The sequence below is a fragment of the Lepidothrix coronata genome, unplaced genomic scaffold (genome assembly GCF_001604755.1).
Source record: "Lepidothrix coronata isolate B3197 unplaced genomic scaffold, Lepidothrix_coronata-1.0 Scaffold41, whole genome shotgun sequence".
NCBI lineage: Eukaryota > Metazoa > Chordata > Aves > Passeriformes > Pipridae > Lepidothrix > Lepidothrix coronata.
This window is the reverse complement of record NW_016690221.1, coordinates 758,432-772,590: the sequence shown is the minus strand read 5'-3', so window position 1 is coordinate 772,590 and position 14,159 is coordinate 758,432. Positions and strand designations below refer to the sequence as shown.

Here is a 14,159-nt window from a genome sequence, read left to right as displayed (position 1 = left end):
ACTTTTATTAAGGATTTTCTCCCTTTATAGAAGACAGTGGAAAAGTAGCATGATATGGTCAGGGGGATGGAGAACTTGTGACCATATGGAGTGGACCTGAGGCCCCTGATAACCTATTTCTCAAAATATTTTTTTGACAAGTCATTCCATATGTTTGGTTGAGTTAGCTGCTGGAAGAAGGCTGTGGGGTATCTTCGTGTTTTTCAGATCTGTTCTTTTTATGTAGAGACTTGGAAATCACAGACCTTTGGGAGCAAGGTAGCAATCTGGATCCCAAAACATGTTTCTCAGATATGTGTGTGTATTTATATATATATAAATAGAATGCAGCAGGCGTTGACTTTGAGCTTAAAATGCTGCTCAGTGAGTGCATCTTGGTTTGAATGGTAAGTTCGACAACAAAGAACAGGAGTGCCTATTTAGTTCAGTGTTATAGCTCTGTAGAAGTGCTCTCCTTTAAGCCTTCATAAACTGTTCCAAGCCTGTAGTACCTGGGATCTGAGGATAGTTGTTAAATTCGGTAGGGTTTTCTTTTTTATTCTCTGTTCTTAGAGTGGATTTTATGGAGAAAGCTTTGATCAGCGCCTTGCTTATCCACTACCTGCAAAAATGTACGGGCATGGCTTGAGCTGAGTGTCCCTCATGTGCCCTGGGTAGGGAATGGTGGCCCAGATGGTGGCCTGTACACATTTACTGGCACCAAATACCTGTGACACAAAAGCCTTTCCTTTTGTTGTGAAGGGCGGAGCAACTGTGGAACACTTCCAGGTTTGTCTTTAGCTTCTTCTCAGTGAGGGCAGGTTTAAACTCTTTAATCTGTTTGGAAGATCACAGGTTTTCAAACAAGCAGACAGACACAGCAGATATCCAGGCCTAGGGAAATCTCTAAAATCCAAGAATATTTATTATTTCCATGTATTTTCCAGGTATTTCATGGCAGTGTCCTGAATCTGAGTTGATGCTAGAAAACTCCCAACTGTTTTTCAGCTTGGAGCCTAACTGAAATTCAGTGTTAATTTTAACTTTATCATGACTGTTTGTCAAATGATTTTTTTTTTAAACTCTCTTTTAAACTATAACCTCTTTTAAAGCTAAAGAAGAGAGATTTAGATTATATAGGAAGTTAAGAAGAAATCGTTCCCTGTGAGGGTGAGGAGGCCCTGGGACAGGTTGCCCAGAGAAGCTGTGGCTGCCCCATCCCTGGAAGTGTCCAAGGCCACGTTGGACAGGGCTTGGGGCAACCTGGTCTAGTGGAAGGTGTCCCTGCCCATGGCAGGGGGTGGAACAAGATGGTCTTTAACATCCCTTGCAACCCAAACCATTCCGTGATTCTATGATCAGTCTGGATGTGCAAGTCTCTCCTTCCAATGTACTGCACCACAATATCAGATTCATTTTAAAAACTGCCACAAAAAATAGGTCTTAGGAAATCACTTATGATCAATTGTACATATTTGTTTTATGCTCTATAGTGCATATTCAATCTTAAATCTTCCCTGTGAAAATAGTGCTTCCATTATTGTTGTCATAAAATAAATTGTTGAAGGCATTTCTTAAAAGAATTTCCCCCAAAGCCACTGCAAATGCTTTGCTGTAAGTCCAGTGAAGGATAGATGAGATTGTCTTTTTTTTTTTATTTTCTTCTTTTTTCTCTTTATGTTTTATTTGTTACCACCCTTTCATTTGTACATAGAAGAGTGTTTAAACTTGTTACAAGTAGGAGAAGCAGCAACTCGATTGTCAATTGTGTGATCTTGTTTGTGCCTAAGCAAGGAGTTGAGAAATGCATTTATAAAACAACCCCCAACATGAAACCATATACAAAGATTATTTGTAAATAGAAGGCAGCGTTTTATTGTCTCCCATTTCTCTGTCTGTCCTGCTGCTTGACAGTAAACCAGGATCTGCTGGTGAAAATTGGAGCATCTGAAATTGGAGCAGCTCTCTGATCCCAGTGACACAAATGTATCCCCAGCTCAGCTTTCCTCCTTTTTTTTCTCCTCTCATGTCATCTCTCACCAGTGAATTTTGTGTTTCTGTACATTATTATTGACTGACAGTTCTGGTTTATTTAACATCCAGTTACTGATGTGTGGTTTACTAACTTAATTTGCCTTTAATAAATAAATCAAGAGGTAAATACCAAGGTAACGTGAAGTACCAAGGCTGTAAGACTTTAAAAGTTACGTTTTGTCCTCAAGAGAAAGTGAGTCTTGCTGTCTGCTGCAGAAACCCCTGCAGCCACTGCCAGGACCCTTAAACCAGTTTCCTCCTCCCACGTGCATCCCTGTTTGTAGTTAAAATGGTGCTTCTCTTACAATGCACTAAAGTACATCATAAAAATATACAGCCTCTTAAAAGTGATTTCTGCTGATGAGTTATTTTTAAATCTTTTTAAGCATGGCTGTGCTTTGGGAGAGATTTGTGGTTGTTCAGCCTGGAGAGGAAAAGGCTCTGGGGAGACCTTAGAGCACCTTCCAGCGCCTAAAGGGGCTCCAAGAGCTGGAGAGGTACCTGGGACAAGGGCATGAAGTGACAGGACAAGGAGGAATGGCTTCCCACTGACAGAGGCAAGGGTTAGATGGGATATTGGGAAGAAATTCTTCCCTCTGAGGGTAGAGAGGCCCTGGCACAGATTGCCCAGAGAAGCTGTGGCTGCCCCATCCCTGGGAGTGTCCAAGGCCAGGTTGGACGGGGCTTGGAACAACGTGGGATAGTGGAAGGTGTCCCTGCCCATGACGGGGGGTGGAACAAGATAGTCTTTAAGGTCTCTCCCCAATCATTCTGTCATTCTGTGATTCCATAAAGAGCCCCCAGGCTCTGGGCCCTGGCTGCAGGGAGCTGCTGTACCTGTTGCCTCTCACATCTCTTTGAAGATGACTCTGAAGCCAATAGATTCCACTGGTAGACCATGGATATTTTTCCCCCTTTTAACTGCTGTTGAATAAGATTACACACTGTATCCACTCATATAGCTGATATTAAAGCTATCTGGTGAATTGAAAAGCCACCTGAGTGTTCTTTAGCTGGAATAGCTTGAGGCTATATATTTTTTCATGTTAAAAGCTCTAATGATGTGCTGGATAATAAGTTTCCAGGCAGAAAGAAACCCCTCACTGGGCGTGGGGGAAGGTCAGGTCAGTGACAGAGACTGAACTTCCAAATTGCTCTTTTTGCACGAGGAGTTGTGAGAAGGGAATTTCAGAGTGTTCGAGCCAAAATTTGGTCTGCCTTTGAATTTAGCTGCTGACTCACAGGGAGCTGTGTAACTAAGCAGCGGTTTAATTTCCTTAAAACTACATGGCACAACACTAGAAATGTATTTCTGAAGTAGTCCTAAAGTACAAAGTGGGGCTGTAGACCTCAGGAAGCAGAAAAGAGAGAAATTCATCCCCCAAATAACACTTGCTGGGTCACCTGCACTTAATGACTTGTAGAAAAAGAGCAAAACCAGGAAAGAAGCCAGATCTCCCATCCCTGTCCCAGTTGTCAGAGCAGAACTGGTGAGAGACAAGGTGGGGTGACTGTGTCACCGTGAACCATCCCAACCTTGCTGCTTCTCCTGGGGTACTGCAGTATTTGTTAGCTACAGAAATACATTTTCCATTTTTAAATCAACTGTTTTTAGGCCCCTGCCTCTCATTATGCACAGGAGTAGACCCTGAAAAGTCTCCATAAGGTTTTAGAGCTTTTCAACCTGTATTTTAGACTGAGTTTTATCTAATAAAATATATAAATCTCCTCTTTACTGGAGTATCTACACACAAAAGGGTATAAATCGTCCTGTGGCTGGAGCTGAGTTCTCCATTAATCTTTCCCTAGGGCTAAAACTAACAGCACTTGCAGTCTGTGTGAAAGTCCTTACAAAGGGGAAAAAAAGCTGTTACAAACGTGGCTGTTATTTGTTTAAACATTTGGAGACATTTATAGTGTGATGCTAGCTCGGTTTTTTCCCTTGCTCCCAGTCTTTTGTTTGTGTGTATTTCAGTGAATCCTTTCAAACTTGTCAGGCAAGAAAAGTTTTCCTTGTTTAGCAGAGTAAAATTAAGACTGTGAAGGAGTATGATTGTTTTCTATAAATACTTTAGGACGTAAACATCACAGAGGGAGAAAGCAACTCTTTAAGCTAAAGGACAGCTTTGGCAGAAGAACAAATGAAGTACATTGGCCATGAATACATTTAAGCTGGAAATTAGGAGTGTTTTTAACAGGTTGAACAGAAAAGCTTTAGGAAACTTTCCAACCAAAAAGTGGTGTTAAAAAAGCTCGATATTTTTGCCACTGTCCCCAGTACATTCAGAGAAGGGATTTCATGATGGGATGTCACAGAGACAAGGAACTGTGCTGACCCAGGAGGTGCCTTCTAGTCCTGTGCTCCAAACACAGTTTGCAAGAAGCTTCATACACATAAAATATCTTCTTGACAGTGATTTGAATAATTACTGTATCTTTTCCATTTTCACAGAATCATAGGCTGACAGAATGGCCTGGGTTGGAAGGGACCTTAAAGATAACCAAATTCTGTCCCCCTGCCATGGGTAGGGACACCTTCCACTATCCCACGTTGCTCCAAGCCCCGTCCAACCTGGCCTTGGACACCCCCAGGGATGGGGCAGCCACAGCTTCTCTGGGCAACCTGTGCCAGAGCCTCCCCCTCTCAGAGGAAAGAATTTCTTCCCAATATCTCATCTAACCCTGCCCTCTGTCAGTGGGAAGCCACTCCTCCTTGTCCTGTCCCTCCAGACCCTTGTCCAAAGCAAGTTCCTGAAGTTCAGTGCATTTTGAAGTGCTTGCAGAAGTGCAAGATGGACTGGCTCAATCACACACTTTTGTGGGCTAATTTCTGGGGGTAACTTTATATTTCAAAGTTAAATGCATCAGAACTTGTGTTGTAGCTTATACAGACCCTCACACAGGCCCAGGAGGGGTGGATAGAAAATGGAAGAGGGCAGAATTTCAGGCGCTGCACAATTCAGGCAAGATGAATTTGTGCCAAGCATAAACAGTTGGTGAAATGTTTTGTAATTGCTTCTTTACGATATCCCTCCTTATAGGCCAGGTATTTAATTTGTGATGTGCTTGCTGTACATTGTTCTGGTGTTTATTATTTTATTCCCCCTTTTTTTTCCTTTTCTTTTTTTTTTTTTTAAATTTCCTTGCAGTGGAAATGCATCATGTGTTTGTTCTGATGTGGACAAAGCTTAGTCACACTGACAAGAGTGTATTAAGTCAGTAAATATAACTGACCTAGATCATTCACTCGTTTTGCTTGTGTTGTGTTTTGTAAACCTTTTTCATGTCTGGTGTTTTATTCATATGTCGTGATGTCTGGTTCAAAACGAGGGCTGTATGTATAAGAATGCACTCGCTGTGATAATTCAAACAATTGGGCTGTTTTCCCTATAAATTTGATCCACAAGTTTTTTTGTGTTGTTGCTTATTTACTTTTTTAAGTCTACAGTCTGGTTTCTCAAAAGTTAAATGAATTATATTAATACTTAATTGTTTAAGGAGTCTTAAGACGTCCTTGGGTACTGAAAAGTCATTATGCTTCATACACCAACTCTTTACCATTAATTTTCTAATTATTTTATAAATACATAACTTTGACTCAAAAAAACTCCATTTGGAGTTTTTATGCTCTTCATCAAACTAAACAAATGTGACCAAAAATCCTCACAGGAAAGTCTCTGTTATTTTCCTCTACATTTAGAAATCTGAGCAGAGCCCTCTGCAGTGCACAGCAGCATTTTATTTCCCTTTTCTTGAAAATAAATAGTCCTTGCTAGAATCAAAGTGGAAAACTGAAATTGTAACTTTGATTATCTTAATGCTCTTTTATTGTATCACTCTAATAAGCAGGGAACAAGTAGACACATTTTGGGATAGAGGTTTATGATTGAGAACACACTTTTTTCCATTATTTGCATAATGCTTCTCTCTGGTGCCCGCAGGTGGTTGTCAGCATTTGCTTTTCTGTTGATCAGACTCCAATTCCTGTCGTGCATCTTTTGCTCCAAAGGGGAAGGGAAATTAATCTATTATTGATCAGGATCCAATTCCTGGTGCGTATCTTGTACTGGGAAGGGAAAGGGGCATTAATCCATTAGGGGTTGATAATTCAAACCATCTGCAGGTAGGAGCTGGAAACACTGAATGTATTCCATTAGGTAGTTTGTAAGGTCTTTTTTTTTTTTTCTCCCTCGAGCAATCTTGAGATATTGTGTGATTGTCATTTCTCCTCTTTTCTCATATTCTATGTTAGACAGAGATTGCGCATTCTTGATGCCATAATGTTGCACTACATGTAATATTTTTGCTATTTGTGTTGAATTCTTATCTCCTATCCTGCTTTTTTTTCTAATATAGGTGTCCATAATTTGGTAACATGAAGTTTTGTATGTGTCCTGCATAATAATTGAAGAGGCATTTCTACACACTATGCAAGCCTCAAAGTCTGTAGGAAGTTTCTGGTAAAGGTTTTCTAAACTTTTCCTCCCAGGAAAACTTATAAATGGTTTCAAAGTTCTGTTAAAGTATTCTAATTTCTCCACTGGCCTGAGGGTAGGTGATCTCTTCTCCAAAGCGTTTTTCTCCCATAGACAAATTTCATGATACAAGTAGGTAAATTCATTTTTGGACACTGATTCCTGTGGGATCCTTTCTTCACTGGAAACTGGACGTTGGGAAGCAACTGCAGTAGTAACTTACACTAAGGGCAGGGATAACGAGCCCTCAACCTCACATTGCAGGCTCTACCCTACACTAGGGAAACAAGGGTCATCTGAATGATTATTTAGGAATCCTCCCTCCTGCTCATGGTCACCTTCTTCGGATTAAGAGTCTTCAGAGGGTTGGGACCTATAAGCCTCAAAAATAAAACTTAACATTTTGCTCAAGTCCAAACCCAAACTATTACTTCTTTTCAAGAGATAAACACTTTCTCTCACTTTTTATTGAGGCTGGTTTACCCCCTATCTCTGTCAGATGAATTTGAGCATCCATTGAAGTAATGTATTTAATATTCTGCACTGAAAATACAGATACAGATAAACTTTGCCATAATGTAAAATCTGGGAAAGAACCTAATGTTTATACATTTCTGAAGGGGAAAGAACCTATTGTGTCTTCAGTCCTATGGCCTGAGTGAGATTTCAGTTCTGTTGGGGAAAATTAAGCACCCAAGTGGCTTTGATAAAGTCTGTGATCTTTATAAACTGTCAATTAAAATATTTAAAATTCCCTGTACCTTACATGGCAATATATGTACAGAGATAAAACCACTGTCTTCCCAGAGATGATAGGGCAGTGTACATAATTATGGTATTTAAATAACAGATTAGAATTCTACAGCTCATCAGTATTTAAAAAATCGGTGTCATAAAGCACTTGGACAGGAGGAGGGAGGTTCAGAGAGCTCTGGGGTCAGTGATGTGCAGCCACACACAGCCACAGGTGATGAAAACAAATAGACCGTGCAAAAGTTGTTCACTCTTTCTCTCTTCCCTCACTTTATATCTGCTTTGTGTGGAAATGCCAGAACTGTGAATTCCACAGTCTGGAGAGGAGTTTATGTTTAGAGGGAGAGAAAAACCCCAGATCTTCTTTCCATTTTCTGTTATTTTGTCTCATTTTTACTCCTTTTTTTTTTTGGCTCTTTTTTTAGAAAAAAGTCTAATATGGAAAACATTATATCAGTGACAGTTTAGCTTCATATCTTGGGCTGTAAATGGCAGCATTTCATCACCTGCTTCAGGAGCAGCTGGGGTTGGGAACCACTGAAGAACTGGAGGACAAACTCCCTCTGCTCCTGTGTCCAAGCCTTTGGTGTTACCATAGTTTTTTCTCAAAGACTGGTTGGGGTTGGTCCTGAATGTTACTTTGCTTTCTTAGCTGAGAGGAAGGGTTCAGAAAGCAGATAGAAAGGAAAGAAGACCTCTTCTTTCCAAAAAGATAAATATGTCTGGGAATGGTGATGCCCAATTAGGGAATTCATCTTGCTGTGAACTGTTTCTGTGTGCATTTGTATTGCTCTTGGTCATTAAAAAAAAAAAAAGATACATTGGAAATTGAGCAGTTCTTAAGCAGTGTGAGACATCTATAGGGGACCATGGGCTGGCAGGGAGGGGAAATGGCCAGTGATGAGTACAGAGCAGCTGCCTGAGGGAGGGCAGGATGAGGAGGGAGAGGTGATGAAAAGCCAGAAGGAAACGGCCAAGACCTAGAAAGCTCAGACAACAAAAAGTCTGATGAAGTAAAAAAGGAACAGTGAATAGGAGAAAAAAAAAATTCAATTGTTTCTACAAAGGATTTTCACAGAAAATGTCTGTTTACTAACAATGACATTCTGCATTGGATTTCAGTGTAGCATCAGTCAAGTAGAATCACTTCTGTGCAGTGCATTAGGAGGTAGGAAAAGGATGGAGTGGCTTTATTGACAGGTAGGATGAGAAACCTGGAAAGTCTGGGTAGTTGTTCACTGCCTGATTGTTTGCAGTAGCTCTCTACCTTTCCCAGCCCGATGTGCTGTGGTGCACCATCGAAACAAAATCCCAGTGTTGCTCCTTATCTCCGTCAGGATCCTGGCTGCTCTGAAACGGTGGATTTCTTACAAAAGCACGACATTCTGAAAGGGTGGGATGGACACACAGATGCCAAGTTACAGCCCTATTGAGATTTTTACTCTAAAGTAAAACTGAGTTCCTCCTTTGGTACTTCAATTAGCCACAAAACAAAGCTCCAAACTGCCCCTGCAAAAGGAGCCCTGGGAATGTCCCTGTTGAGTTTGATTTGGCAGGATTGGGGCCAGGGCGAGTTATGAGTTTCTTAGTGCTGCAGAGGGAAATTTAAACTATCTTTGAATAACAAATAGGAATGTTTACAGTGTCTGCATGCTGTTTAGATAACACTTGGAAATGTTGTTTTGTCTGTCTGCTTGTTACATCTATAGCTACCTTGGTAGGTCTATTCCTGGGATTCCAAGTTCTGGCCATTTTGATGAGCCCTCTGTATCACATCAGTATTAGTTCACTCAGCAGCCTGCTTTTAATAGATACATTTCGGGGATGAGACAAAATGAAAATAAACACATACTTCGTTTTGATTCTCATTACAGCCAGTGAGAGAGTAAAAGAAATCTTACATTTTCCTGGTTTCAGGGGGAGGAATGTGCACTTTTATTTCCTTGCTTATCTGCTGACTGCACACAGGGCCGCTCGTGTGTGATGATGGAGGTTGCAACAAAGCTGGATTCTCCTCTTGGGCTGGTTTTTCTGGGCTAGAGCCGTTCTTCAGGGGAGCTGATAAGTCAAACAAGTGGTTTTCTTCTTTTCCAGGTGAAGATAAGAAATGATTACTGCCAAATTAGTAACTTGTTTGTTGATCTTTTAGCACTTACTGTTATAAACCTTCATCTTGGGCAGAAGTAGCGGTGAACAGTGATGCTGAGGTTATTCCTTCTCATCAGTAAAAAGCTACTAATGTGATCAACTCTTCTTTTCTGGGGTTTTTTTCAGATTACTCTCTGGAAAATTTCTGCCCTGAATGCCTATAAGACCACCATGGAAATCTCAGAAAATAGATTTTTCTATCATATTTCCAGGATTGTTGAGGAGTAGACGTAAAATCTACTAACAGCTTGATTTTTGAGATCCCATGGGAGTTGCATATAGATCTGTGTCAGGTTGACAGAGCATATTTATGGGAAGAAATAAATATGTGCTTATAGTTTCTGAAGTACTATTCTTGAATGCTTGAATTTATTCAGAAGTGTGGGTGATATTCTTAAAATTTTAAAATTACACTCCACACTTCCATCTCCCATACTGCACTATCTGCTGTCAATTAGAAAAACATCAAAAGGTGAAAGATTTGTCATTCAGAAATCTGCTAACCTGGTGAACATTTGAGCCCCATTACCAAAGACTTTGTCTCTCCAACAAATGAAATCCTATGTGAAATGGCTTTTGGCATGCTGGGTATGATCCAAGCAAAGAATCTTCTGTCCATTATCTGTGCTTTAGGGAATTATCTTAAACATTCAGGGTTTGTACTTTGCATTTCCCAGTTTCCCATTCTGCTTAATGGGCATGGACTAGCTTCCTTTGCAGAAAACATTTGATGAAGTGGCTTGCTTTTCCATCAGTTTGGTTTTATTTTCATTACTTTTCTCTGTAATTTGTTTATTGGTTTCTGTATCTTTAGAAAATTTTATTACTCTGTTATTCAAGCTAAAAAATAGCTAATTTTTCTTTCCCAAATGAGTTGCTTGAAGCAAAGTACCTATGAATACATGGGTATTTTAATTCACTTACTAAATGTACACAGAGAAAATTTACAAGCTGCCTTTTTACCATTTTTTAAGTGTCTGCTGACTGTTGCATAAGCTAAATTATTTACAGTATGAAGCCTCACAAAAGAGTAACAGATTTGGGTTATTTACTTTCCTGATAAGAAAAAGGGATTGAAGTTGCTGTGATATGCTGCTTTGTTAATTTTATATTTGTTCCCCAGTGTGTAAAATCTTTTTAAAGAACTAACATGAGTATTGGCAGGCTCTTTTGAAATGGTATGGAAGGAGTAAGATTAAACAAAACATGAAAAGGTCTTAAAAATATAAGTCAGCAAGTGTTTGATAAAAATAAAAGTGCTCAACAATAGAAAACCTTTAGGATGCTTAATTTATTTGCTCTCTCTTTGAGAATGGCCCCTGCACTCCATCTGGGAGTAGTTCTTGGGAGTTCTGTGTGTGGAATGATTCCAGGCTGGGTATGTTGGAACAGTGTGTTTGTACAGTGTTGGCCACTGCAATACAAAGAAGATGTGAAGCCATTAGAGAGTGTCCAAAGGAGGGCAATGAGGATGGAGAAGTGTCTTGTTTTGAAGCCGTGTGAGGGCACTGAGGGCACTTGGTGTGTTCAGCTGGGGAAGAGGAGACTGAGGGGAGACCCCACTGGAGTTACAATTTCCTCAGGAGGGGCAGAGGAGGGGCAGGACTGAGCTCTGCTCTGGGGGGACCAGGGACAGGACCCCAGGGGATGGCTGGAGCTGTGTCAGGGCAGGGTCAGGTTGGATATTAGAGAAAGGTTCTTCCCCCAGGGGGTGGTTGGGCACTGGAACAGTGGTCACAGCACCAAGGCTGACGGAGCTCAAGACGCGTCCGTGAAACGGCCGTGCTGGAGGTCTCCCATTTAATGAGGGGATTAAAATCTGTAGTGAGGCTGAAGAGTGAGATTTGCAGCCTTTGTTACCGCTGTCACAGGTGTCCAGAGCCCTCACCAGGTGTCTTTGTGCCCGGGCAGGTGCTGCAGACCCCGCTGAGCCCCTGGCTCCCACCATCGTGATCCGCCCCCGCAACACCAGCGTGGTCGCCGGGAGCAGCGAGGCCACTCTGGAGTGTGTGGCCAACGCCAGGTATGGAAACCCCCCCGGGGCTGCAGGGGACTGGTTGTAACACACCGTCCTTTACTGAGAAGGACAGAGGAAGTTATTTTCATTTTTTTATTAATTTAGAGATTGAAGCAGAATGCTTGCTCTTCAGTGCAACCTTATGAATAATCTTGTTTGTGCGACATTACTGAATTAAACCTATTGATTTTTCTGGCCCAATGATGGAATGGTCAGGGGTACTTTCCCACCTGTTCCTCACATGGAAAGGAAAAGAAGTGCAGTGGTGTTAAATCAGCAGACATTATCTTAAGGAAAAAGTTATGGTAAGGGTTAATAACATCTCAGCTGTGTTGCCTGTCAACAGGAAAGGTGATATTGTTGAATAGTTGATGCTGCCTGGTAAATAAATTAGTGAGGATCTCCTATGAAGTAATTTATTTCAGACACTCATTTTACAGTGATTATTGCTCAACTGTTCATAATGCACTGTAATATGGAATTCACGGCATTTCTCTATGTTTCCATCTAGTTGGCCTTGAATAGCTTTGAATTTCAGTGAAAGTAAATAGTTGAAGTCCTTGGATGATAAGACCAACTGATTCACTTTCCCCTCTGAGGGCAGAGATGTTCTTGATATGATTAATATTGTTTTGGTAATTGAGTTATAATGAAAGCACTTCCCATGCAGCTGATTCCCATAGCAGTATTTACTCCTTTTGCTTAGAGAAATCAAATTATTAGCACTTAAGTTCTATTGCTGTATCAATTAGCTGTACTTGTATAATGCCACTTGAGTAGTCTGTAGTCTTGGTGTGTAGACATTATATATGCATTTATTTCTTAATAGTGAATGTTGGGAATAGAGGAAGGCTTTAAGAAGTTTTATAATCTTTAATAGTATATTCTCTGTGTGTGTGTGTGTGTGTGTGTGTGTGTATATACGTATATGTGCACACACAGATTATTCTGTAATATATGTGGTTTATTGTTGTCTTCTTGTATTGTATTTCTTGGCAGACCTCTTGAGAGACTAAGTGTGACCTGGAAAAGAAATGGAATAAAGATAACCAGTGGCATTAGCAGCTTTGGGAGACGACTCACTATCACCAACCCAACCTCTGCCGATGTGGGGATGTACTTCTGTGAAGCAAAACTGAGAGAGAGCACAGAGGAACCAGCAAGAGCGAAAGCCTTCCTTTCTATACTGGGTAAATCTCAATGCAGTGGTTTTTTTTACTAAAACAGGCTCTGGGCTGAGGTATAATAGGAAATAAAATTGATATCTTAATATTTCATTGACCTTACATTTGAACCTTTCTTCAGAGAACAGAACAAAGGAGGTGAAAGAGGGTTATCTTCCAAATTAATTCAGCTGTTCTTCCCCACTAATATAAATTCATCAAATAGATTTTTTTGAACGCTGATGTGATTCTGAATCCCCTGTGAAACCATACATTTAATGAGAATTTTGAGAAATACAGTAGTAAAATCCTTAATGGGCAGCTTCCATATCTTGGCTTTTAGATGCATTAAATCCTGATTAACTCCTGGCTTGCTTACATCTAGTTTTCATATGTCAAGTGCCTGTATTTCTGAAAGAAGGCTTTTAGGAGCACTTCTGTGCCTCGTGTGTTGCAAGTGCCAGTCAGGGCCAAGGATGTTCTTCACACACAGGCAGGCAGAGAGCCCTGGTGAGGTAAAAGGAGGGGACAGAAATACCATTAAAGCAGCTCCATTTGCTGGACCTTCGACTCCAAGGGAAACTTTGCACTTAATACTTTTAAGGGGACATTGCTGTCCTTTCCTAGCCTGTTTCCACCATCACCCCTGTGTCCAAGTGTTGCTGTAGGAGGAAGGTTGGCATTTGGAATCGGTGGTTCCCAGCGTGTCGTATCCTGATATCACACTGCAGATTCACACGCTCCACACAGGGTGGAATCTCCTGGGACTTTTAGACTCAAGGAGATGTTTTAGGCAAGGGACATGGAGGTGTTTTAAGCCAGAGCTGATTGTGTAAAGTCAAGCTTTTGTGTAATAGTGCCAGTAATAACTGTGTGAGTGTCCTGGGGAGATCATTGCTCTGGCAGTGACACGAGTCTCAGCGTTGGGCAGGACTCATGCACATGCACTTCTGTAGCATTCCAGAGGGAATTCAACCCGTGGTTCTCTACGCTCTTGGAGCCTTCTGAAAATGCAGTTTTAAAGACTGCTGTAGGGTCTGTATTCTACTAAAGCATTTTGTAGTAGTTCCTGCTAAGTGAGACAGCTCTTCTCTCTGCAAAGCTCCATTCCAGATTCACTTGTAGTGCTGTGTGTCTGTTATATTTATTACCTACTGGACAAAGTTTGATTCCAGTCTTTTCTTTGTCCTCTGTTTCTTAGAATTATTACCTTCCCTTTAAGGAGCAAAGACTGATTTCACTTATTTATGGGTTTTGTTTTAAACTCTTCCTTATTCATAAGATTTTATTGTACCTGGTTTACTTTTGCTGCTCTGCCATCACATCCAGTCTAATGTAATACTTAAAGCAGCCTCTTGGTTAATGGAAAAGATTCTTAAATACAGTTACAGTAAAACTGAAAAATAATCATTGGGGAATCATATTAAACTAGCAGTGCTTTAGTACCTTACCTGCTCTCTTATTTTCAAGTGCTTTATTTATTTCTTATCCAGTTTTAGGAGGCTGTCAGGGAATGAAGTTATGAAAAGGTCTGTAGATAAGAACGAGCAGATGAAAGAAAGCAGAAACAAATTGGTTACCAATTACTTT

General features: G+C 40.7%; 1 protein-coding gene across 2 annotated transcripts in view; it reads left to right on the top strand.

The window, feature by feature from the left end:
• Positions 1–14,159, top strand: part of SDK1 (sidekick cell adhesion molecule 1) — a 392,652-nt gene that overhangs the window by 229,135 nt on the left and 149,358 nt on the right. For both annotated transcript variants that reach the window (XM_017813542.1, XM_017813541.1), the window contains exons 7-8: positions 11,301–11,412; positions 12,406–12,596. In XM_017813542.1, coding sequence (XP_017669031.1) covers positions 11,301–11,412; positions 12,406–12,596 — 303 coding nt within the window. The remainder of the gene's footprint in view (positions 1–11,300; positions 11,413–12,405; positions 12,597–14,159) is intronic.